Source organism: Diadema antillarum, unplaced genomic scaffold (assembly GCF_040938485.1).
Source record: "Diadema antillarum isolate AM-2024a unplaced genomic scaffold, OU_Dant_1.0 seq00001857_RagTag, whole genome shotgun sequence".
Taxonomy (NCBI): domain Eukaryota; kingdom Metazoa; phylum Echinodermata; class Echinoidea; order Diadematoida; family Diadematidae; genus Diadema; species Diadema antillarum.
In genome coordinates, this window is record NW_027272529.1 from 84,545 (window position 1) to 112,188 (window position 27,644).

Sequence of the window (27,644 nt, forward strand, 5' to 3'; positions counted from 1 at the left end):
TCAACACAGTGACGGCGAATCCAAGAATGATTCTGCGGAGAGCATATCATCTCCTCTATACCACGCACAATTACACCGTACCTGCACATCTTGTGCTCAGCTGTGAGAACCAAGAACAGCTATGCGTATTCATAATAAATAGATATCTCTGTATAAAATGGCTTTTGTTGTAATATCATCTGGCATCTTGTCCCCACAAATCTGGCATGTTGTGTGTCTAGAAGCCCTTTAGTACCAGAAAGCTTCCACGACATCCTTGTGACACGCTCATCTTTTGGAGTGCCATTCATCGAGGTATCCTTTGCGAAACACCACAGCTATTTGTCGATCACCAGGAAAGTCTGGCATGCCATGGATCGGAGTCTAGAAATAGTTTATACAACGTTAGAGATACAATGGATTCTGGGCTGCTGGCGGCAGGGTCACTTCACACTTCTACCGTGACATCGGGGCCAGTGGTCAGCTCCGGGGCGTCGCACTCCCCGACCTGCTCTCGGTAAGCAGCCATGGTGTTGATGCCATGGTAGTGGACGAAGGCAGCAGCGAGTACCAGGACATGGAAGATTTGATGGCTCTGGAACTGCAGGAATTTACAAAGAAGACAAGAGACCTTCTAAAGTTTCTGTGGTTTTAGGTTTTCAACAGCAAATAAGATACTTTTTTACGATGGGAACAAGTTCAGCACATCAGAAAATAACTGATTACCCAGTTGTGGATAGCAGATAAAATGAACAAAATGCAGGTGTTAAAAACTTCACATATGCGATGCAAACAATGACATTTCATATTCTAGCAGAAGGAATATGTTTGTCTTAAGGTATACAAAGGAACTGTAAGTTCAAATGCATTCATATTTCTTTTATTCTGACACACACTCACATACAGAAAAATATGTTGAAAAATTGCAGGAAACAAGCAACTGGAAATACTAACATTGACAACAATAGAGCAGGAAGGGGGAACCTCCTACAGGTTCAAATGGAGTAAGTTCAGCAAACTTTCTTACAGGCTATGAACACAAAACAAGATCTTCATTCAATAAGGAGCAAGGCTTTGCACAACAAAATATCACTCAGAAACTTATTTAACCCTCCCCCTTGTCATATTTCAGGGCATATATGACAGATGCATTTCAAACCTCCCCCATCCCCAAACAATATTTCAAAATGCACATAACAGATATACACCAAACCCTCTTTCCCAATCTAGAGCCTTTGGTCACACTCACCCAAATGTCGCACTTGCCCGGGAAGAATCTCTCCGGGACGCGGATGGCGTAGAGCACAGCTCCGATGATGTAGAGGCACGCCATCAGGATCATCCAGCCCAGCCCACCAGCCTCGATGGCCGTGATGAAGCTGTTGATGCTCACGTAGTGGATTGCAGGAATCACGCCGCTCAAGCCCAGGGCTACGTATAGACCTAGGCAGATTGGGGTTGGGGCAAGTTAGGTCAGATAGGATGCACGTAGGTCAGACTGGTGCTCTGTGTACGCATTAGGGGTACACAAGCACCATGGAAGTAAGTACAAGGGGCTGGCGTGAACAAAAAGCCGACACTTGACTTGATATGCCGCTGTTCACATTTACTCCTTAAAATCAGGGAAGATTGAATCAGAAAGAATATTTGGGAGTACATAAATTTCGATGTAAACATAAAGAACTGCATCATCATCGCCAAAATGATGATGATGATGATGATGATGATGATGATGATTATGATGACAATGATGACGATGACGATGATGATGATGATGATAATAATAATAATAAATTTCATGAAGGCTAACAAGCTACTGAAGTTACTAAAAATTACTGAACCCACTCACAATAAAAAGCAAACAAATCCCCAAAACACTCTTTTTGTATTAACCAAAATTTGGGGCAAAAATAATGCCTCTGGCATCACTTCCAGGCAAAGGCATACAAAAAGAGAAAGAAAAAAAAAAGTGTACACTACCAATCCCTAGAAACTAAGTCACTGTGACTAACATTATCAGAGAGCCTAAATTCTGCACATCACGCCCTCTATGCATATGTGACCTTGCATCACAAAACCATGGAAAGGCTGCCAGACATTTTACTTTATAAATAGTTTCGGTATGGATGAATTCTGAAAGGGCAGACTCTACGCTTTAAAATGATGTATAATTCAATACCCATGAAGTCTTAATAATGGGAAGAAAGCACACACTCTGTGTACTTTCTTTTCTAAAGTGTTTGTTGAGAAAAGGGGCTTTGAAGTTGAAGGTCTATTCAAAACACTTCATCCTCATTAAGCCATGCTCTGTGCAATGAATGGGACAAAGAACAGGATGTGAAACCCTGTAGTAACAATGGAGGGATTATCAGAGTCAGCTGAGATTTCACACACCATATAATTACATTCTATTCATGACTATTACCTACTTTCAAAGCAGTAGCAGCATGCTTAACCCATTGAGGACGGTTTGATATTGCTACAACACGCATTTCCCATAGACACCTGCCCAAGTATACTCGGGCTCGTCCTCAACAGGTTAAAGAAGTTATTAGAGTTAAAAGTGAAGGGGGTGTAGAGAGTATTTAAGGAAATTACAGGGCCAGTAAAACTTGCACAATCACACTACTCTACAATAAAGTGTTGTAGAAAAACTGCAAAATTCACAATTTTCGAGTCACTTTATGACCCCAAACTTTACAATAACATGTATGTAGAAGAATTGCTCTTTCAGAAAATACTTTTAAAAAAGAATTGAGATTGACCACACTGACCCATTTCACCTCTTCTGAGTCCTTCTGTAAAATTGGGTTGTGCGACGTTTTGTTGGTTTTGTGATGCACGGTCATATACTGTATAAGCTGTTATTTCGCGAGGGTCTATCTTTTGCCAATTTCATGAATCACAGTTGGATCGCGAATCTAACAACATGCAAAAATGTCTCAATGCGCTCAGGTGATAGTGCATTCATGTCAGCGTCGGCATCAATTCATGAAATAACATCTCGCGAGAAGTGTATATGACCTCCTCATTCGCGAAAAAAGAATGTACGCGAAAATAACAGCGTATACAGTATGAAGAAGAGGCGTCTTTGGGGCTTACCTGCTCTAAGACTACGGTATTTAGGTTGATTGAAGCTATCCCTGAGTGCTACAGTGAGGCAGAGGATCCCAAGCACAATAATGGCTGCCAGGTAGCAGTAGCGGACGATGTTGTCGCAGTAGAAGCCGAAGTAGAGCCATGGCACAAAGGAACCCACAATAAGAAAGGTAATACCAGAGTAATCTAACCTGTAGGGTGGGGAAATAAATATACATGCCTCAATATTATTCTTTGTGAATAGAACATCCCTCTACAACAAGTATAAACATACATATAGAAATGCTTTAAAATTGCTTCCCTTTGCCAATATGCAAACATCAGATTTGAACTGTCTTGAAAAGGCCCTTGCTCCACATATCCAAACATAATTGTTCTGTTAAACTGTCGAATGAATATCGTACAGCAACTTATTCATATAGTAAGTGTGATTTTGATACTTGGTGAAACACATTTCAACGCTCATGCCCTGTTGTTGTCGTTGTTTTAAAGAAAGAAGAGACAGAATGCCCTGTTAACACACATGTACCCTCATTCAATACTATAAGCATATATCACACATAAACTGTATAAGCCTACTGTGCATGTAGTTGTATACTAAAAGACTATGTATAAATAATGAATAATAATGAATAATAGAAGCAAACAACTGACACTGTCAATGTGTTCCGTCAGATCTTTTTGAAGAAAACTGTTAAAAGATAAAATTTATCACATTAGAAAATACATAAATGTGAATTAAATGCATCAACTACACCTCCTCCACCAAAATTCATGACAAAAACTGCATTACTAGTGAAGGAGTAAATGATTTACATGCGAGAAAAATTCAATGGGAATTCTTCATCTAATGATATAACTCAAACACTGAGCTGTCAAAAATTAACCCCCCCCCCCCCCATATAGGAAAATATCTAGTTAACTACTGTATAAGGCATTACATGTACACAGGTAACATCACTGACAATGAAATACCCCTTATTCAGGGCAATGACCTTCTCCTTCCAACATGCCATAAATTAGAACAAACAGTTTATAGCATCCACACACTGTCACACACTATGCTTCAATGCACCAAAGAGATACAGTATATCCTGTGGAACTGAGCTAATCTGCTAGGATTATTGCCTGACCAGTGGAGTAATCTCATTTCCTTCTCCTCCCCTCCAATGCTTGATAGAGTGTAACTAGAGTGTAACAAGCAACAATGCAATGTATTAAGAAACGCTGCTGCACAGTAGAAATAAGCACACTGTCTACAATTCTCCGTATCAGTATCAGTATCATCAGTATCCACAACATCGTGTAGGATTGTACAGTAGTTGGGACAAGTATTCATTTACTCCTACTACTGCTATCCTACATACTGCTACTACTACTACTACTGCTGCTACTACTACTACATTTGTACTACTATTACTACTACTACAAGTGTACTACTACTACTCTACTACTACTACTACTACTACTACTACTACTACTACTACTAAGTACTACTACTTCTACTACTACTACTACATTGTACTACTACTACTTCTACTACTACTACTACTACTACTTACTACTACTACTACTACTACTACTACTACTACTACTACTACTAATAATAATAATAATAATAATAAAAATAAAAATAATAATAACAATAATAATAATAATAATAATAATAATAATAATAATAAAAATAATAATAACAATAATAATGATAATAATAATAATAATAATAATAATAATAATAATAATAATAATAATAATAATAATAATAATAATAATAATAACAATAATAATGATGATAACTAGAAGAGCACTCAGAGAGCACAGACCTCCGGCAAGCCAACAACTCATTTCCACCCATACATGCATGAAATTTCCCAATATACACGTACATGTACATATGTAGAAGCCTTTTTGTATTAATACGTCATCAGCCTCCAGGTGTGTGGCGCTTTGCCCAAGCAGAGCACGCACTTTAGCGCGCGTATGTAAACCTCAAGTACACGCAGCTAAAACTCCCAAGTTCATTGACCTCATCACATGCCAAAAGAGTAAGAATTATTTAAAAATCCATAAAAATTCCCCGATAACTACCAATATTTAATCATCTGTTCCTTGTGTCACTAATGACTTTTCTTGCAAGTTTCATTCAAATCCATTAACAACTTTTTGAGTTATTTTTCAAACAGACAAGCCAACTCCGATGATCACTTAACCTCCTCCTTCCTTTTCCACTACCATTACTTCTTCTTCCTCTTCCTCTACTACTACTAATACAAGACTGATGTTTTTAACTGTAAAAAGAAAAAAAATAAAATAAAATATGTATGTCTGTATGTATGTACACTGTATCAACACAAACATTGTGATACAGAAGCACATTCTGGCAGAAAGAAGGCACGTGTACAAGGCTTGTAAATACAAAGAGAGAGTCAGAGCTGTTAAACAATGGGGAATACAATCTATATCACTGATCTATTGCACGCCTACATTTCCTGTCATTGATGGAAGACTACCAGCTGCCATTTGGATACATGCCAAATTGCCTTGGGGAAGGACTGCAGGTGGACATGTACCGATGCAGTAATTGCCCTATCCATTTCACACTGGCGATCATTAGCATGCCACCCCACTTCCTAGAGACACCACTGTGTATCACACACATCACTCATGATCTATCCAACACATCATCCACAACCCATTCTCACCCCCACAGTGAAAGATCACTTTAAAGGGAATTCCCCCCATTTTTTAAAGGAAATGCGGTGGTCTCCAAGAAAAACGTCTCAATGCCTTTATACAAATATGACTACCAAAGTATGAAAACATAGCATGGTATCACTTGTACATCAGGATCAGAATGTGCAAAGTACATGGTAACCATCCTTTCGAAATGTACATTGTAGATCTCTCAATACGCAAAAAACATTGGAAGCTGCTTCACAGATACTAGTACTCAAAATGTGATAACATGTAAAGGAAATGATTCAAATCTTTCACGGCCAGAAGAGCTTGTACCTGACTGTCTACATACAGGGCTTAACATTTTTGGTGGCCAGTGGCCTAGGGCCACTAAAAATTGGTGACAGGCCACCAAATTCATCTTTTGGTGGCCCGACCGGAGAACTAAGATTCAGAATGTTTACTTTTGCTTTTCTTTTTGGCCACTTTTATATCTTTCCCAGCCACCAAACTTTAAGATTAAAAGATTTTAGTGGCCTGAACAAGCCATCAGATTAAAAAAAAGTTAGTGTTGAGCCATATGCATCTGTGTGTATGTACATGTATGTAAAGTGCCAAGATAAGTCAGGATATTTTGCCCTGAATTATAGATATTTGCATCAAAATCCAAGCTGCTACAAATTGTAGCACTAGTGGCAGATTGTTAGATTTAAACACACACACATACATATTTTTTGTTTTTCAATGATATTTTATTGATTTCATTCAAATCATTCATAAATCAACCCATTTTGGGTGTAACATGAACATAAAACAGTACAAATGCCATTCAAAAATGCAAATCCATTTATCAACTTTTACTGCCGATCATCTCTCTTCAACATAACAACTCGATTATAAATCAATCCTACTGACCATTTCTTCACGAGAAAGTATTGACATGTACAAAAAAAAAAATCTTTGACTGTACTGAATCATGTTACTCACACTTACAAGGGTATATACATTAAAAAAAATCAACAAAAATACGTTATACAAAACTAGAATGAAATCATTTCATTTCATATACACACACACACACACACACAAACACACACACACACACACACACACACACACACACACACACATACACAGAGATCTACTTGCAAATTTACATGAATAAAAAGAAAGGGACAAATGCCAGAAGCAATACAGAACAGAAAATACAACGTTAAATGGGAGAAAGTGGAATATTGCAGACGAGACTAGCTCAAGCTCAACTTTGAGTATCGAGTGAAAAATTTGCGTTCACTTGACACAGAAAGTTCAGTGCACTTTTGTCAAACTAAATTCAACCATGGACCGTGTACACACCAGTTGCTTGACTCATACAAAAAATTACTGAAGCATTGGCATTAAAATAAATAAGTACTCTACTCCTGGTCTTATCTACTGAAAATAGCATCTAGAGAATAGAAAGAAGAGAGTGTAGTTGACAAAGTCTACACATTGTCAACTGAGATCTGATATGCTAGAGTGTTAAGTAAACACAACAAAAAGTGGTATGACCAAAACTCAAATATTATACAAATATACTTGGCCTTGAGAGTTTCTTGTTAAAACTATGGGCAGAGGTGACTCCAAACTAGTACCATTCACTGAGGGGCGCAGCCCCGAAGTGAATAGTACTAGTTTGGAGTCACCGAGGCCCATAGTTTTAACAAGTAACTCGAAACGAGGCAAAGTATATTTGTTTTATATTTTGGATCAAAAATTTGAATAACAAGTGAAAATCATTATAGACTGTCTATAGGCTTTAGCCGCTAGTGCGGCAGCGCAGCGCCTGCAATGCGCAACAGTGCGAGAGATCGGAATTGAAAAACGTAGTAGCCGTGGCACCGCCAGAGTTGGCCGTCGCATGTATCCAAGCGCTCGTATGGCCGCTGCAAACCTGAACACTAGAATTCGGGACAGGACGCGGATGGGTACACTTGATTGTAAAGAAGGGTGACTGTGACATCATTTTGCAAATAGCATACTATTTGCAAAATGTCGTCATAGAAGTGACGTCATTTTGCAAGTACTACTGTATACGCTATAATTTTCGCGTACATAAATTTTCGCGAATTGCCGCTGTCACACATTTTCGCGAGTGGTTAAATTCGCGATTGGGGGACCAGAGAAAATATGAAGTGGCAAAGAAAGTGTGAATTTTCAACTTACTATCAAATAAGAATGATACTAGTTATACACTGCATGAAAAAAAAAACTTACCAAACTCTGCGAACTAGTAAGTTAGAATTCAACATTTTTGAAGTGGTTAAGTCCATCGCGCTAGATTTCTGACGAGTGGTCCCCTTGCGATAATGGATTGGCTCTCTACAGTATTCGTAAGTAGACGTGGACGTGCGTAAACAAGCTTAGCCAGTCGGTAAGCCATGACATGGTATACTATTACTGATATATTCGTATCATCAAGGCAAGGGATTCATTTTGGAAGGTAATATTTTCGCGTGTTCTTAATTTCGCGAATAGCTCCCGACTCGCGAAATTCGCGAAAATAAAACCCCCGCGAAATATATAGCGTATACAGTACTTCATGGAGTGTCAAACACACCAACACTCTAAAATAGTTCATAATACATATAATCACGTGAAGCTCTTTTAACCAATCAATGATAGACAAATTTTTGATCCAAAATATAAACACTAATATTACAATTAACACCAATGTGCTCATTACATCACTTTGATTTCCTCAATTAGGCTCTAAATAGACAAGGCATTTTCAAGGACTGAGCACCGCTTTATTTGGACTTTGGAAGTGGAACCATTCCTGAAGAGATCTAGATAATTGTACTCTTTGACCTCTGTTCAAAAGCTCTAGCATGAGGTGATGTCTGATGTTTTTGTGTGATCTGCCCTCCTGTTGGTCCTGTAATAATTCTAAAATGCCGAATGAAAAAAAAAAAGTGCTGGACACTAAGGATCACAGTGCAGGCTGACAAATTATAAAAGGTATCTTGATTTCATTAGATTTGTTTGCAGTAGATTTTAGCTTTCAGTCATGTACACTGTACATGCAATGAATTAATCAAAAGAGGGGGGAAAATCTTACCCTCAAAATTACCCTTTATGTCCAGATTTGACTGAGTAAATTAACATACAACAAATAGGGTGTGGATATCTAGTATCAGGTTATAGTTTTATAGAGGGTGCACTCGAGTGCTCTCCGGAAGCGAATTGTACCGTACCATACCTGTACCACAGGAGTGCTCGAACGCTCCTAAGTGTACCGTACCATACTCAACCAAGCCAAAAGTGGACCACTTCCCGATGTGCTCCAAAAAGGTACCAAAAGTGTACCAAAAGTTCGCATGTGAAGAATGCGCGTGACATGCTCATACGTCACAATGCAAAGAGTTCTCTTTGTTCAGGGACATCAAGTAAGTAGTTTAAGGGTGCCAGGTGAATGACCCTTTTGCTATAAAATGCATGATCCCCTCTAAAAATAACTTATGAGATACGCTTTCTCAACAAAGTGCTCGAACACTCCATATCTGGCACAGTTCAGTACGGTACGCTTGGTTCAGTTCACTTTGGTTCGCTTTAGAGCACTCGAACGCACCCTATGAGGCTCTTCACTCCTCCCAAGGCCTACCGTGTATAGTGAGATGTACATCTTTCAATGGAACTCTCAGAGTCTCTCACAGCAATATTCAAGTATGAATCTTTTTGTTCTTGACAAGTAAACTTTTCTGAATCAATGTCAAGAATATCTACCTTCCTCTGCTGTTGATAACTTTATCAGATGGATAGCAGCTAGCAGACGTCAGTGCAATAAATATTAATAATAATATGACGACAATGATAAAATACACTACCACCATGATAAGTGGTACCATCAATATTAGTATTACTACTACTGCAATGTACTACTTCTACTACAAAAATGACTACTACAGTACTCTCCGCATAATCGGGTAGGCTCTAGCAAAGCGTTTCTTACCCAATTAAGCCGAGTACCCGATTAACAGAAGAACACGTCTCATTCACAATTGACACACACAATGTGTACGTACATAATGCATTGTACACTGCACCAAACACCTACACTGTATGCTTAACACGCGTGCTTGCACGGCACATTGTACTTATACCTTACATTTGCTCAGTCACGAGCAAAAATTTACACTCTTTTTATGGACAAATATGTTTTCAGAAAACTTTGTCGTTTGAATATGGACTCCTCGCTAACAAGCAGGCGTTTTCTGAAATGAACACTTCTCTCACGTAGAACGTCGGGTTACTTTTCGAGAAGTGACTGGGGAAAAGCAAAATTATGGAGCTGGTGCATGACCTGATTTTCGTTGCAAACTTCTCGTATTGTGAAATGTTGCGGAGCAAGGGAGGAGCGCAAGTGTGTTCAACTCCTGATTGACTATGCAACTGCGAGTGCCAGCTACATGTGTAATGTTCGTTTACATGTGGCAAGTGGGTATACTGGTACATGTGTTGTCATGTTTAATCACTGGCAAAATGATCGGTCTTCTTTGCAAATTAAGCAGAAAATGCCGTGGAAATTTTGACATTCATGATTTCTAAAAGTATTATATCTGCGATAAAAAGTGGGTAGAAATTAGATTAGACGAAAATTATTTACCCGTTTGTGCGGAGAGGCAACCCGATTATCAGGTAATTTAAATGTGCATTGGAACTGATTTTGACAGTTCTACCCAATTAAACGGAGTACCCGTTTAAGCGATACCCAATTACGCGGAGAGTACTGTACTAGTACTAGTATTACTACTGACACTACTACACTTCTTCTTCTAGTACTACTACTACTCCCACTAACGATGATGCCGCTGCTACTACTACTACTACTACTGCTACTACTACTACTACTACTGCTACTACTACTACTACTACTACTACTGCTACTACTACTACTACTATTACTACTATTACTATTACTACTACTACTACTACTGCAGTTTATTATTCATCATCATTGCCATCAATATAGCAAATATTTCAGCAGAAACAAGAGACCCGCGGGTCACGCGCTCACTTGAGTATCGCAATTTCACCTTCCATGCATTCTTGCACACTCTTACCTGAGAACATTGGAAACTTTGGTCTACATATGGATCCCCCCTCAACTCCGGAGGGGGGAACAAACTTGGAACTAAAGTCATCAATGTACAAACTCATGGTATTAACTTTGCTTTATCATTTCTGGTTCTAGAGCAGAAGATTTTAAATATTCCTTAATGTGGGGGGGGTGGGACCCCTAGGGGCCCCTCAAGAGGGACATGGTGCCCATTTGAAGGAATTGAGATTCTATCCCCATAGGGATGCTACCTGCTAAGTTTGGTCAAAATTCATCATGAGGTTTTCAAGAAGAAGATGAACATGTACAATTCAGGCTCCATTACAACTGTAGGACTTCTCCCCATCCCTCTCCTGGGTCCCAAGGGGTGGGGGGGGGGGGGGGCACCCCTGATTCCGCCAACCCCATGAACAAACTTGAAACTACAGTCATCAATGTACTAACTCATAGTATCATCTAAGCCCTATCACTTCTGGTTCTAGAGAAGATTTTTAAAGGTTCCTTAATTTTAGGGGGTTTGGGCCTCCTGGGGACCCCCAGGTGGGCCATGGTGCCCATTTGAACAAATTGAGATACTATCCCCCTAGGGATGCTACCTACCAAGTTTGGTGAAAATCATACATGGCGATCTCAAAGTGAAGATAAAAAGGTACAATTTAGGCCCCATTAGGACCCCTCCCCACCCCCTCCCCTGGGTCCCAAGGGGGGCACCCCTGATTCCCCCATGAACAAACTTGAAGCTACAGTCATCAATGTACTTACTCATAGTATCAATTAAGCCCTATCACTTCTGGTTCTAGAGAAGAAGATTTTTAAAGATTCCTTAATTTCAGTGTGTTTAGGCCCCCCCCCCCCCCCCCCCCCCCCCCCCCCCCCGGGGCCCCCCAGGTGGGCCATGGTGCCCATTTGAACAAATTGAGATCCTATCCCCCTAGGGATGCTACCTGCCAAGTTTGGTGAAAATCGGTCATGGGCTTCTCAAGAAGAAGATGAAAATGTGAAAAGTTTACGCACGACGGATGACGCACGACGGACGATGGACGACGGACGACGGACGACGCACGACGGACGCCGGACGAAGAGCGATCGCAATAGCTCACTTGAGCCTTCGGCTCAGGTGAGCTAAAAAAAGAATTTCAGCGATTTCAAATGCAGGCAAAAAACGCATGAAAAGCACTCCAAGCCGAGGAACAGGTCCACGTCAGTGGTACAACGGCAGTGGCAGGAAAGGGGGCGTACTTACTTGCTAAAGAGCCTTGAGACCTGTACAGAGTGGCAGTAGAGGGTGTGGAAGAGGCAGGAGAATCCTAGACACAGGATGGCACCCAGGAAGAACATCATGTAGGCCACTATCTCCTGCCACTGGTAGTGGGACATGATGGACTTGACCAGGAAGAAGATCATGATGATGATGAATGCTAGGCAACCTGACCCAGAGAGAGACAGACAGACGGACAGACAGACAAATGGCAATACCATTTAGAAAGTGTCCACATGCTGTTACGGGCTTTCACTCAGTATGCACACATATTAACAAGAACAGCCTTTACATAACAAAAGAGAAAGCCACACACACATACACACACATTCACAAAAGATGCATGTTATCATCACGCTTTGATACTGGTAAGCCTACCAGTATCTTCACGGCAGTAATGAACACCATATTATGAGTATCATGTCACACATGACAGATTAAACAGAGACAAAAATATTGGACAGAAATATGGGATAATATACTACCACTCACAGTCAATCAGTCAATGTTTAAGTATTCACAGAATACCAAGATAGTCAATCACAGCCCTACTGTGTTTGCACTTCTTGACAGATGAAAAAACCTAATGCTGGCATGTCCCTTGATGAACAAGAACCATTGCATGTATACAGTAAATGATATGCGAAACTTACAATTTCCACTACTGCACTATTACATACTTCAGGAGAATTTTCGTACCATACTGATGGGATAGTCATTACATATTTTTCATGACAGCAAGTTTTTATGCGATGGATTGCTCTGTAATATTGGTAAGAGGGCTAAAAAGTGGTCCTAGAGTATGACAGTATGTGATGGATTGTTATGTAATATTGCAAAAGGGGGCTAAATCTTGGTCCCAGGGTATGACTGTACATCGAGGCAAGGCTCGGAGGGGCTCACCTAGCATGTGCGTCCATATATTGCCCGTCTCCGTGTGGATCCTGAAGATGGACTTGAAGCACGTCCTGAAGGACGGAAGCGGAGGCCGGTGGTGGTAGTGGAGAAAGTCGTTGTCTTTCAGCCAGTCTGGCAGGAAGTTGTGGTGCGTGACCTTCCACGTCACATCTTTGACCTTCTGTACAAACTTCTGGGCCTGCTCGGCGGCCCTCTGCTGAAGCTGGGAAAAGTCGAGGTCACTGTCACTCCCAGCTGACCGGTTCTCCTTGTCACTGTTATTCTGCAGAGGTCGGAGAACAAGGAGCGGGGAAAAAAAAAACCAATAAGGAGAGAGACTCAAAAGAGATAACGGTAAAAAGGTAAAAAGGAAAGATAGAAGCACACGTTATCAAACTTCTGATTTCCTGATTGTATGCATGCAGGCAGATTTAAACTTGTTCCCCGACAAACATAAATTTTGATGAGCATCAAGATTAAAGCACAAAATGTATTCTTCACAGAAGGCAGATTTAAATTTGTTCCCCAACACACATAAATTTTGATGTGCATCAAGATTAAAGCACAAAATGTATTCTTCACAGAAGTTGTAGTATTTACAATTTACTTAATATCAGTAAATAAGCCATGTTGGTAAAGGAGGCTTGAACATGTGTACATCTTTTCTCTGCAGTGTAGTCAATTTCTCATATGGGGGGGGGGGGGGGGGGGAGCAAAAAAAAATAAAGAATAGGAGGAGCTGTACATACCAGGCTACATACAAAATGTACCTGTGGATAGGTAAATTGTAAGATACATGTATGAGGTCAGCATTTCTTTAGTACACTGGAGTGGCTTACACATGCGAGTACATGTACATTGTAACAAACCCACTTGGCTTTACCGATGACAATCTGTGTTAACTGCCAGTGGTTTCCAAAACTGTGCAAACTATATGGCTGACCATTGGAGTGTGCGCACAAAATTATAACAATATGTGATACACTTGTACAGTGATACAGGCAAATATGATGTCCCTCTGTCTAGACCGGTATATCAGGATGTAGTGCTTTTTTTTATTTTCTTTTTTGGTTGTTTAAGCACAACTGGACAAAGGCTTGACCTCAAATATTGCAGGTTGTTTGGTCGCCAAATCACCCACTTTGTTTCTTAAGTTTATAGAACGCACAGTCACTGGTGCATAAAGAAGGGTTGACTGATGACAATAGGCTGCATACATGTACACATTGTAGGTACTGAGATTGTACATCTCAAGCTGTGTATAAGGTACAGCTACAGTGTACAGGTTGCTCCTCGTATGACCCAAGGTTGCAATACTGGTAATTGAAGATTTGCAGTGCTCAGTATGGGTATGCTTTATTATGAAGGAGGACAAACAAAATTGTACTGCTAAAAATTTTGGAAAATATGGCAGTTACTGTACATAGCAGTGGGGCTCAGCATTAGAGGAGATTACTGCGTGTATAATTCATACAACTGTAACAACCTACACTTGTATGATTAAATTCATAATGGAGATTTACTGCAAAATTGAATTTCTTGCATGTGAGCTCTCACTTGTCAATCTCCCTCTGGCTGATGATCGAATTTGCAATATCTTCATGTGTTTATACATCACATATATGTAAAGCGTATTACAAATTGTAGAAATTGCAAAAATCAAAAGCACACTGAGATAGTACAGTTTTGTTTCCAGAGCTCTACAAATGTACACTGTATGTCTGCTCATTGATACATGGTATTTTGGTATGTATGAAAATCTATGTCAATGCAAATCCATGAAATGTCCTGCTCACGATCAGAAATTAGAAATAAAACAGCATAACGTACAAAGAAATTATCAAATTTAGGAGAATCTACATTCATGACAACCACTTGTCCAGTAACCCAAATCTGTGATGCCCTATAGAAAATAAGTGTATGTAAAAGAGATACAATGTACAAATGTACGTCATCAGATGTGTAGACAGCAAAAATCTGATGACATATGATCTGAGACGTGTCTGTGTTTCTCCACAGTATCTAAATCCAGGGGCAGTAATTGGAGTAGGAAGCACCATCCGCAGTAATCCAGGAATTTTCTGATTTTAAAGGAAACATGATTTCCCATTTCTTATCTTTTACTACCCTAACAAGGATCAAATGGCATCAGGCTATTTTCTTGGCATCAGTGCATAGAGCAAATGGGGGTGTGAAACTGCATCATGTACATTATATAGCATTATTCTTATTTTTAGGTTAAATGACGTACATATACAATGTACATTGTCATGAATGTACATACTGGTAGGCATATCATGTATTGTATGGTTGCCTAAATGTGTGCATGTAAATACAGGTTGACCAGATTTGTGGAGAATTTTCTATTTGCTATAGCTACAGTACATACTCGAGTGACAAATAATTACAAGTCTGTACCTGCAATATTACTGTTCATTAGACTGCCTGAACATCAATATATTCATTCTTTTGTGCGATCATTCTCAGTGTGATTTTGGTTGTAACAATAGTATACTTTAAGTGAGATTGAGTGCAATTTATACTGATAAAGAGGTACATTTTGTAGATGTTCAATTTGCATACATTGATATGCGTACAACTGTACACTAGAAAAATACTGGAAGGTTCCGACCTTACATGACAGGATATGAAGGTGTGCAGTTTTGCACAGCAGACTGACGGAATGGGTAAAATGGGGCATGTTTTAGCCAGTTTGGTGATTACTGTATATACTAAAAATTTTGCGAGGTTTTTTTTTGCGAGTCACATGCTATTCACGAAATCAAATACACTCGAAAATGACTCTGATCCCGATGTGAATGTGACGCACACATATGCATTATTTCTCTGTACAGTAGTTCTCCATGATGGCAAAGTTAAACACTCGCAAAATCATTGGGAAGTCCCAAATCGCAAAAATTTGGACTCGCTAAATATATGGCGTATACAGCAAATGGTGAAAATATCTGACACTGATGAACTGTACCTCGTTACCTCACAATGAACAATGTGGATAACTCGTGTCATCATGAATCATTAGGTCAATATGCAGTGCGTGAATTTCATTTCAGAAAATCTCGCTCTCAAAAAAAAAAAAACACACACACACACACAACAACAACAACAACAACAACAACAACAAAAGCAACAACAGAAACAAATCTCTGATCAATGCTTCTTTGGCAGAACGAAGGGTGCATACTGGCTATACTCACAGCTTTGGGATGATCCGCATCCTTAGTTTTCAGAGCCGTTGTCTCGGCGACATCCGTGACTCTCTGGTCTACGAGAGAGTCCTGCTCATTTGACTCCTGACCATCCTGGGTCGCACCAGCAGCACCACCAACCTCTGGGTCGGGATCCATGGAATCACTGTCTGAATCCTCTGCGTGGGTCTGCTTCTTAGGAGCCTTCTTGCGACGTCTCCTAACTTTACCTTCAGAATCACAACAAAACATGCTCAAGAATTTACAGAGCTCTACAGATGTACACGGTGTACGTCATTACTTGTATTATAGCTGTCTACAAGCTTTGATACAATTTGTATATTGTTGTTGTTTTGTTGTTGTTTTTTGGTTGTTGTTTGTTTGTTTGGTTTTTTTGGGGGGGATGGTAAACAAACTGCCCTTAAGAGGAGACAGCATGCCCTGTCAGCTGATATCCATCAAAAGATTACATGTACCAAATAAAGACAAGGCAATCGCCAAATTGTATCTCGCCCATTCGCGTACAAGGAATTAATATTTTTTATAACTCCCAGAAGTTAATTGACCTGCTTATGACCTTTGACCTTGTGGTGACCTTCAACACCCTAAGGAACATTTACCATCCAAGTTTGGTCACAAACGGACATAGGGATCAAAAGTAATGAGCCATAATCGCAACGCGCAATAAAAACTTAACATTGGGCCCTTTCTGTGACCTTTGACCCCTTTCTGTGACCTTTGACCTTGTGATGACCTTTAACTCCCCAAGGGACATCTACCGTCCAAGTTTGGTCACAAACGGACATAGGGATCAAAAGTTATGAGCCACAATCAAAACGCGCCCTAAAAACATAACATTGGGCCCTAAAAGTTTGTTGACCCCTGTCTGTGACCTTTGACCTTGTGATGACCTTCACTTCCCAAAGGGACATCTTCCCTCCAAGTTTGGTCACAAACGGACAAAGGGATCAAAAGTTATGAGCCATAAACGAAATGCGCCCTAAAAACTTAACATTGGGCCCTAAAAGTTTGTTGACCCCTGTCTGTAACCTTTGACCTTGTGGTTACCTTCAACTTCCCAAGAGACATCTACCATCACCCAAGTTTGATTGCCATTGTAGCAACATGTTCTGAGTTACATGTGATAAGAGTCTTGCAAGTAAACTTTAACGTATGACCTCAAATGACCTTTGACCTTATCATGTGACCTCTTACGGCACCATAACATGAAGGTACCCCCAGTGCATCCATCACCCAAGTTTGATCCATTGTAGCAACATGTGTCGAGTTACATGTGATAAGAGAGTCTTGCAAGTAAACTTTAACGTATGACCTCAAATGACCTTTGACCTTATCCTGTGACCTCCAATGGCACCATAACATGAAGGTACCCCCAGTGCATCTATGACCCAAGTTAGGTTGTAATCCAAGCAACTTATGTGAAGTTATTTGTCAAAAGAGAGTCTTGCAGGTAAACTTTAACATAGAAAAGAGAGTCTTGCACATATACTCTTTAATATATGACCTCAAATGACCTTTGACATCATCACATGACCTCTGACAACACCATAACATGAAGATACCCCTAGTGTTTCTATCACCCAAGTGTGGCTGCCATTGCTGTAACAGTTGCCAAGTTATGCATCATAAGAGAGTCTTGCAGGTAAACTTTAACATTTGTGACGGATGACGGACGACGGACAACAGATCTACACGACGGATGGACGACGGACCGACGCCATTTGGATCCCTTAGTCTCGCCTTCACCTCCAGTGGGCGAGACAAAAATGGTATGATCAAACTATGCATAATACTAGAAGATAGCAATATCAGCTAAAAGTTGTCAGCTATGCACTGTGCAAGCAGCAATCAGAATTTACTGAAGTTCATTTATCTTCCAGGATTGTCTGGATAGCCGGAATTGCCATAATGGGTGCCCACCCTCTTTTACTTTTAATACTGGTACAGAGGGATTACTGTGAACGCACAGTGTCTGCTGAGTGCAATGAGGTCTATTTTTGTTGTCCGAGGTCTGTATCAGAATACATTATTCATTCTATACAAGCAGTCTCAATTTAGTTCAGTGACTAACATGTATCACCTGTGTAATACATCATTAAAATGGATTCACTGGCAAACAGACCAGCACAAGGTACTGATGAACGGTAAATAACTGGAAAGCAATAAATTTTCGCATCCCTGAAATTTTTGCGAATTGCCACTGGCATTCAATCCACATTGTTTAGACAAGAACTTTTGTGTGCTTAATTTAGCAAATCTTGGCTCTCACGAAATTTGGAAAATTAAATTGCATGCACAAATTTCTGTTTTTTCAGTATACAGAACTCAGCATTCACAGCAGAAAATTATCATGGCAAACAAAGCAAAAAAACCAATGAAGTTTACACACCTTCAGACTCGCTATTGGTCAGTCCGGTTGCTACTGTAGGGTCAAGTGGTGTGGCAGCCCCGCTAGTGGTGACAGCGCGAGGGTCAAGCTCGCTGTCTGCGTCCTCGGCGCTGCCCAAACGCCAAAGGTGCTCTCCTTCAGGTGATTGATTCATTCAGGGTTGGTGACGAGACAAGGAATCTGTGTGGCATTGTAATAACAGAAATACTCCGCGTCAAGATGAAGACTTCGACAAAATCAAAATCTTTCAGCCCACTGCAGATGTCAGAAGTCAATAGTGTCATACAAAGCCACTGAAGGCTTAACAAAAGTTTTCAGAAAGTGCTAATAAATTATCTACATTGTAAGTACTGAAACAGCAACTTTCATTTGTATTCACATGAAATAAGAGACCACTGAGCACCTGGTGTGAACTTCACAGTATATGCATGTACACAGAAATTAGACAAAAGCAACAAAAAGAAGTATCTTAGTACAAAGATTCAGTGCAGAAGTACAATGCAAACTATAATTTTCAACATGTGACGGTACACATCCACACATTAATCAATGATGTACAACCATATTACCTTCACATACAATGTGTACATGTATTGGTCAATAGTATATTTTTTTTAAATTCCCTTTTTAATAGTTTTGGTTCAAAGGGTTTGAATACCAAAAAGTCAAGTTTACAGTGTACATGAGTTTAACATCACTGCCATAGACAAATGCTAGAGACCTTCCCATGACTCACAAAATCTAAATAAACCATTGATACATAATGTACAATTGTACACAGAAAATATACAGCTGTAGGTTACAGTTACTCTTTCCCAGATAGTAGGAACAGGTATTGCTATGCAGAATACAGGATTGTTAAAGGAGAGTCATATTTGGGATTAAACAGAGAAGCAAGCCCAAAAAAGCTACACTGTACTGTAGTACAAAGGACATACACTGTAGATCAGTACTATCTTGTCAGAATCTTGATTACCAGTAAAAGATGAAATACAAACAGTTAAGTACACAAAGAAATGAAAGTACCAGAAACCCAAGAAAGAATATTTACTGAAACTCATAATGTCTGTAATATACAGTGTAATCATTGTTGGTCATATAAATACATATTGTACAGAACAAGGATCTGGGCCTCGTTTCATAAAAGTTGATATGATAGCAACTCTTGCTGGAATGGCAATTGCCATAGTAACGACAAGAATCAAGCTTCCTGATTGGCTGTTGCTATTGGAAGTTGCCATTCCAGAAAGAGTGGCTATCTAAACATTTTTTTTTTTAATGAAATGGTGCCCAGAATCCCCCTCAGAAATTGTTAGAAGCAAACAGTACAAGAACATGTACAAGTACGTAGTTCTATCTCAAACTACAATTAGTACTAAGACAGATTCAAAACAAGACACACACACACTTGTCATGTCTGGTTTAATGTTTGTTTGTTGTTGCCTTTTTAAAAATAAATAACACCAATTTTGCTGTTCTTTACACAAGTTTTAGCTACTGTAAGGTCTACACTGTACCTTGCTGTAAATACAGGTGGACAACAGCAAGAGTAGTGAGTTTTATCATGATCTGCATCTTAGGGCTTGTTCCATATTGTTGATATGATAATGAAGACATGTATACATGATGTACATGTACATGTAATGTTTGCTTTTTCATATCAGTGTCAGCTGAATGTGTATGTTGACTGCCATTGTGTTTACTGTATTGTGAGTATAAATTATGTTTGTACGATTGTGTATATATTGAAAATTGTATTTATTTATATGTGTACGACTACACCCATATGCCAACAAGAAGAATTTCCTATATGGACAATAAATGAATCTGAATCTGAATCTGAAATCTGAATAAACATGGTTTTCGACACACTAAACGAATGGGGGACAAAGTGTCCCATACGTAACTGTCCCATATGTAACACGTCATGTCTGTCTTTAATTAGAACCTGTAATTACAGCTTTTTGCCTCATGACATGAAACTTACCTCTGATAATCTTGAGTGTTGTGACTTTCATCACAGTGAGTTACAAGTTGTAGAATGAAATACTTTCAGAGAGTTTTGAGGTTGAAAAAAATGTTCAAAAAAACAAAATTTTTCTGGTCCCATACGTAACAGCACATATTTTCTCTTCTAGAATATAATTGTGAAGGTCATTTTTCTCCATTTTTTACATGATTACACTTGTCCTAGATATCAATCACCATGATTAAGTTCAATATGATCAAAGGCCATTAACACTATTTTTCAGGTCATAAAAGTCTCTGAATGTCCCATACGTACAATGTAATGCGCGCGCTATCTTGGACTTGCCCTATAGTTGAGACTAGCTATATTTTCATCTCCTTTTCACTAAACTTGGAAGGACAGATTTGATTTTGTGTACAAAACATACAGTTAACATGTCATGTACAGTATTTTCCAAGTGCCAGAAGTTTATTGTACAATTTGCAAAATGTACTTACAATAGTCCTAAAACTATTGATTTTAATTCAAGAGTACTGCTCGAATACAGTGTACATGTACCTTCATACAAGAAACATCTACAGATGAAACATATTTCATCTTCAAAATTCTGGAACAAAAATTAAAATGTGTGATGGCATTTGACTTCAGATTCTGTATTATTAAAAAAAAATGACTTCTATTCATAAAAGGAAAGTAAACTGAAATATATGATACCATTATATCAGATTCTGGTGAACATTTCTTTACACATTGTATGTATAACATTGTACACTTGTACATGTATGTGTACATAAATTTTTATTACTCTTCATGGAAACATTCAATTGTTTATACTTTTCATGGAATCATGATTAACTTTATTCAGTTACAACACTTAAAACTGTCAGTTGCCTTTCTGGATTCGAGGAAGAGTGGATAGACTGTAGCCTACTGTGACTGAGCATGCATGATATGTGTACTGCATGTACAGATGTAGGCTGAAGATTTTGTTTGTTTTGTTTTTTGAGGGAGGAATAAAGAAAGGTGAAGGTGGGGGTGTGAAAGAACCTCTGCCCGAGTGACCATGCAGAAAGACACATCTACAAAGTGTATACAGCATACATTGTACCATACATGTACAATGTCTGTTCACACATCTATGTACACTGTACATTGTATTTGTACATATCAGTACAAGTTGTGCAGTATTTTACACCATAATCCATTTCCCATTATGAGTATGAACATAAATTTGAACTGCATTCCCACTGTGAAATTGCAAAATCTGAAGACAGTATTCCAAACTGTCAGACTGTTTCTAGTCACATTTGACTGATGATTGCTACACAAACAATGATACATTTGGGAAATTACCATCATTCTCTATGCTGTTAGTAGTGAGATAAAAAATCTAGACCAGACCGTTTGCATTAATCATCAAGTTAATGTGGGTTGCAATAAAAGACTCTAATTAGGAACAAATAAAGAGATGTACCATACATATGAATAAATAGTAATTGTTTTTTCATTCACCACTTCTTTGATGTGAATTACTACCTTGCTATGAACATCATTTTCATAGGAGTGGTATTCAAGTTTCGTTTCTTTCAAAGAAGGAAAATGCGGTATGGAGTGGAGGATATTATCAGTATTTTGAGTATCCAAAAAAAGTATTTGATAGACAATTAGTGAAAGCTTGGGTGAAATTGGACACTTACTACTACAGAAAAGGAATAAAGCTTGCCTGAGAGATGATAGTCATCTACTGTACTGTACTACCATCATGTGACGAATACAAAAAGTTGTCAAAGTCACATGACTGCATTGCCACTCCTCCATTTGTTTGATGGTTGTTTTTATTTTTATTTCAGTACCGGTAGTGCTAGAAACATACAGGTTCTTTAAAGATAATTCCGATACTGAGAGTGTACATTTATACACTTTTTGAAATGCTCTGGGTAAGAATTGATGTTAACTCCATCTCATGAAAACACACACACACACACACACACACACACACACACACACAAACAAAATCTTTAAAAATCCCAAAACATTAAGATCCTGGCAGAATGCCAGAAAAAGGCCGAACAAAACACAAATGGCTCACAGTATACATGTGTACAGCTGTATGTGCAAGTAAAAAAAACCACACTCATGTTTTTGTAAGGGATCTATACACGATACACTTGTAATTCACCAATTTTACTTTAAACTTTCCAATTATCACATGGTCCCTGCACCTGTACCCATTATGGTGACAGGGCTTTTTCTGTTATTTCTCTTTGGAACAAACTCCCTCTCTATAATGCTGAAAGTGTTGATAAGTTAAACATCATTGCTGAGAACTTATCTATTTACTCAATCCTAATTTGTGTTGTTATTGTTGTTATAGCATATATGTACGTTAATTTAATTTTTTCTGGATTAATGCGCTTAGAAACGTCAGTATTAAGCACTATAAATACAACTGTAAAGGTTAAAATTCATTATCATTAACATTAAACATTTGCTGATATTTTGCTTTAAATTCTTTCAATTCCTTACAACAATCTTCATTCTAACAAGTTTTTTTTTTATCTATAACAAAATGGTGCAAAACAGCCAAAGGTGCCTTGAAAATACATACCAGTTTTAGACTTGTGCATGCAAGCATACTACCTGGTATTAGAAGTCTGAGCAGTTTAGTTTTACAAAAAAACAAACAAACAAACAAACAAAACATTTTGAAGTGAGATAGCTGTAATAAAGTGATATTTGTGACACTATAAAATATACACACTGTCAAGTAAAGCCTTCTGAACTGGACAGAACTTGTACAATCTACAAAGTCTGGCAACCGCAAGCAACAAACAGGTACAATTACAAGTGCAAGAACTACCTGCAAGAGGCATTTTTTTGGGGGGGGGGGGGGGGGGGGGGGTGGGGGGGGAGGTGAAGCCTAAAAGGTGCAAAAATTTGCAACAGAGGTGCAAAAATTTGCAACAGAGGTGCAGCCATTATGATTGTGATGCAATATTATTAGTTTCAAGAATCCCTTACTTGAATGCATGTTCTACTTACATTTACCACATGTGTCTCGTTGCTGAAACAGACTGTTGCTGTAACTTCCTTGGAATGAAAAGGAAATTGTATGAAGATTCTTTGCTTACATTGCAAATGACAGAATTTAACATGCACAGATGTTGCAACATACATTGTACATACGCATATGGGGAAAAAAAAAACATTTGAGGACATCCATGCAATGCAAATAAGATGAACTGAAAATAAAAAAAGTGGCAAAGAAGGCCTTGCAACTGTACATATTGTAGGTGTAAACGCAATATTAAAGTACTTGTACTATTATGCAGTCTGCTTTAGGAAATTCATACTGTTAATACAATTTACGCAGCTGTTATATCAATGATGAATGGGCTTTTTATGTTATGAGCAGTGTTTAGAGACTTTAACAACTACTGTTCTGTTACATTCCTTTTTTTAAAGTTAACAGAAATTATATGACTTGTAGTTTACTCACGTACAGGTCAAAGGACATCACTAAGGCCTATACATTAGCTTACCTTGTCTTTGTGGTAATACTGTACAACATCACCTTGTAGGATTTTGCAAGTGAAGATATGGTACAGGACTATAAACACCTAGAGGTATAATAATAATAATACTTATCATGAATTGGTATATACTGTGAATGCAGTAATGTTTTGGGTGCTGCAAACCCATTTGTCGGGGTAAATAAAAACTTAACCCCACCAGAAATACAGACTTGTTTGTTGTATGGGACACTAGGCCACATTGCTATTCCGACAATTGAGAGATACAATGTACAGTGTACATTACTACAGGTATGCTTTTAGAAAAATAATGCCTTGTACAGTACAGTGTACAAGTAAAGTGTATTATTTAAAAAAAAAGGCACTGAATATTGAAGTCAATGCTCAAGACACCATCGCCACTAACAAGGGGTGGGGGTGACAAATATATGTGATTTTGATGAAAAAAAAAATGGCAATACATGTACATTCCGCAGAAAGCTGACAAATTGAACCAACTTTGTATAGCATCCATGGGCAACCTACGTACTTCAAGCAGGGTCAATTGCCTGTGACTTGCAGAAGCTACGGGCCTCCTAATGGTGTTCTGCGTGCGCACCTACGGGCAATTACACGTACAGGCAAGATATGTGTGGTACTGTCAGGTGCAGGCCAACTGCAGGGAGCTCTGGGTAGCAAAAATTTTTCCCTGCGTAGTGCAAGTCAACCTGCAACTAGTGCAAGGCTTCCCCAGCACGGTGTGACAAGGCCTTGAGTATGCTCAAAACTTGTTCCGGGTGAGTCATGGGGGTTTGCCCGCAGAGGTACACGTAGAACACCAGTAAGAGGCCCTTCTTAGCCGCAGCACCTTGCAGGCAACTCTCACGCAGGTACTTCGTAGCTGTAATGCAGGTATTTCAAAGTCCCCGTATGTCACTCGTAACTGAAAACGGATCAGTTTCGAAGCTCTCACATGGAATACACGCAAGAAGCAGGTAGCGTGCGTCTAGCAGATAAGATGCAAGTGTGAAACTCGCCAACATGCTTGTCTGCCTGCAGAAAATTGCTGGAAAATCCCTACGCGCAACAAGCCCGTGTAGCTTGCCCGGAAAGGAGTCATGCAGCAAACCGCAACACGTTTACACAGCCATGCATACACACACACCCCACCCTAATAGTATAGATCTACCCACAAAAAAGCCGGCCACAGGCCACACATGCACTCGTACACATTTTACAAGAAGCACAGCCCTGCTAGTTATTCTAATTAAGAAGTATGTCTATCAACCAATTTGCCATATGTACATTCAAGTGGGCAACGTTTTGGAATCATTTCTAAAATTCTACATTGGGTACATTAGTGAGTGGGCATTTTCTACATTTGTGGGTGATGTATTTCTACGTTTGTGGGGCTTTATTCTACATTTGTGGGTTCAACAAGCTTACAACTTACAAGTGACAAGGGCCTACGTGTACTTACTATGCCCAGCACAATCATGGTATTATGGTGGAACTACGTACCAATGTGTTAACAGTTAACAATAGTAGAATTCATAGCAGATAGTATGGTAGATCTAACATTAGACAGAGAGGTCCGTCTCACTCTGTCCGGAGGAGCCTTGTATCTTTTTTTGACGTTATCGGTATCGCTCTCCCCCGTATAGTAGGGAATCAGTGAAGTCAGACGCAGTATCCGCGGAACATATCCCCGAGGAGGCGACAACCAGATACAGACAGATCTTTCGGTCAAATCTAGGATCTAAAGTAATTTAAATGAGTTATTTTACACGACTACACAGCCAACACTAAACAGTTAAATTCGGCTGGTACATTTGAGTAACGTGTCGTTAGATCTAACGACACTGTCGACAGTAACTGGTAACGTTGAACACTTTACATTATTGATGTAACTACAAATGTACTATGAAAACGTTAGATCTACCTTGATTCGATATTTACTTTTACACAACCAGTGGCAGTGAACAGGACGAACTAACTTTGTTAGACTGTAGACACGATCTATGATTCATGAATGACTTACCAAAATAAATGAGAGGTGGCGATGCTGACTTTCTAACGTTACACTGCACACATTCGTTGGGAGCTGTAGCCCGTAGCTCAATCAAAATACGCTCGTCAGTCTTTCGGGCAAAGATCGTGAGAATGACAGTAAATTGTGTTGTGGGTAGTTCCTGTCCAGATTACCGTGTACGTTGTAGTAGTTGTGCGTGACGGCGATGTTTAATGTGGTGTCGACATCATCAGCCGACCCGTCTTGTCTACGTCTTTGTACTTGCAATTATTAATGTGCGACTCACGTTGCGTTGATGTGTACAACCGGCCTGTACCCTTGCTTGACATTGAACGAACTTCTCTATCCCTGTTTACACTTGTCCCGTCGTAAGATCGGGCGATTGTGTCGCCATCTGCATGCTGTTGTTTTATTGTTTTGTTCTGTACCAGACATGTAAGTCCTACTCGTACGTACGTACATGTACGTCGCAGTTGTGTTCATGCGTATATACGTGGTATGTACATGCGTACACAGCTCGTATTGTATTCGCTCATTGCTTCTGAGCTTAGCCTCTTTTCGGTTGGTGCGTCTAAATACCAATAGTCGCATTGGTAGTTGAAATCCAAATTCGCCTTAATAACCATAAGACATAAGCAAAAAAGAAATTAATTTTAATTGAAAACTTTCTATCTAAATTCTTTTTCTTCAAAATGTACAACACTAAGATCGGGTGGCCTAGGTGAGATATCAAAACGGCATGAGGGACTCTAATCTGTGTTGGTGAGGTGCCAATAGGCGATCCAGTCACATGCCCGCGAGTCCAGTATGACGTCATAATCATCTCGAATTGGTGAATGTGATTGAGGTTGGATGTTGGTTGGGCCAACCCACTGATAACTCCTTGGCCTACCTTATGTAACCATTCTATGAAATTAGCACTATAGGGCCTATTACTAGTACTCTAACTAGTAATGCAACGCCCAATGCGATGCACCATTGACCAGCACAATGCCTCAGTTAATAGAATGTAAGAAGGTTTGAACGTTTCCAGTATCTCATAAGGGAGAAGCGTGTGTATCATACGGCTTTCATAGTCGGATGCGCCGATGAACCCTGATCTGCACTTTGGACGTGGGCCTGTTTCATAAAGACTGATGGAAAGATTGATCTTATGATTGATGCGATAAAAAAAAAAAAAAGTTACGCTCGATCTGATATTAAATCTGTGTATAATATCAAGCGTACGTATCTTTATGAAACAGACAGGATTGATCTTGATTCGCTAAGCTACGTACGTTCAATAAATCGAGCGTAAGATCAACCGTAACTCTTCGTGAGAAAACTAAAAATTGTACCATACTATTTTCATAATCGCATTGCTGGAAAAAAAATAGTGCTTGCGTTCTTGGGGAAGAATGAATGAAACAAACTTCGTGAAAGGCAAAAAAAAAAAAGTAAAAAAAAAAACGCACTATACGCAGGAGATTGATGTTTGGACAGTGGCGACCGTCATTAATGCCAAAGAT

General features: G+C 39.2%; 1 protein-coding gene across 1 annotated transcript; it reads right to left on the minus strand.

The window, feature by feature from the left end:
- LOC139712789 (adiponectin receptor protein 2-like) lies at nucleotides 1-26,563 on the minus strand. Its single transcript, XM_071624581.1, has 8 exons — nucleotides 26,146-26,563; nucleotides 18,624-18,803; nucleotides 16,223-16,443; nucleotides 13,014-13,290; nucleotides 12,096-12,279; nucleotides 3,082-3,269; nucleotides 1,229-1,422; nucleotides 1-580 (listed from the first exon to the last, which is right to left on the minus strand). The coding sequence occupies exons 2-8, from the start codon at nucleotides 18,775-18,777 to the stop codon at nucleotides 428-430; spliced, it is 1,371 nt and encodes a 456-aa protein (XP_071480682.1). The 5' UTR covers nucleotides 18,778-18,803; nucleotides 26,146-26,563; the 3' UTR covers nucleotides 1-427.
- Nucleotides 26,564-27,644: the final 1,081 nt, after the last annotated feature.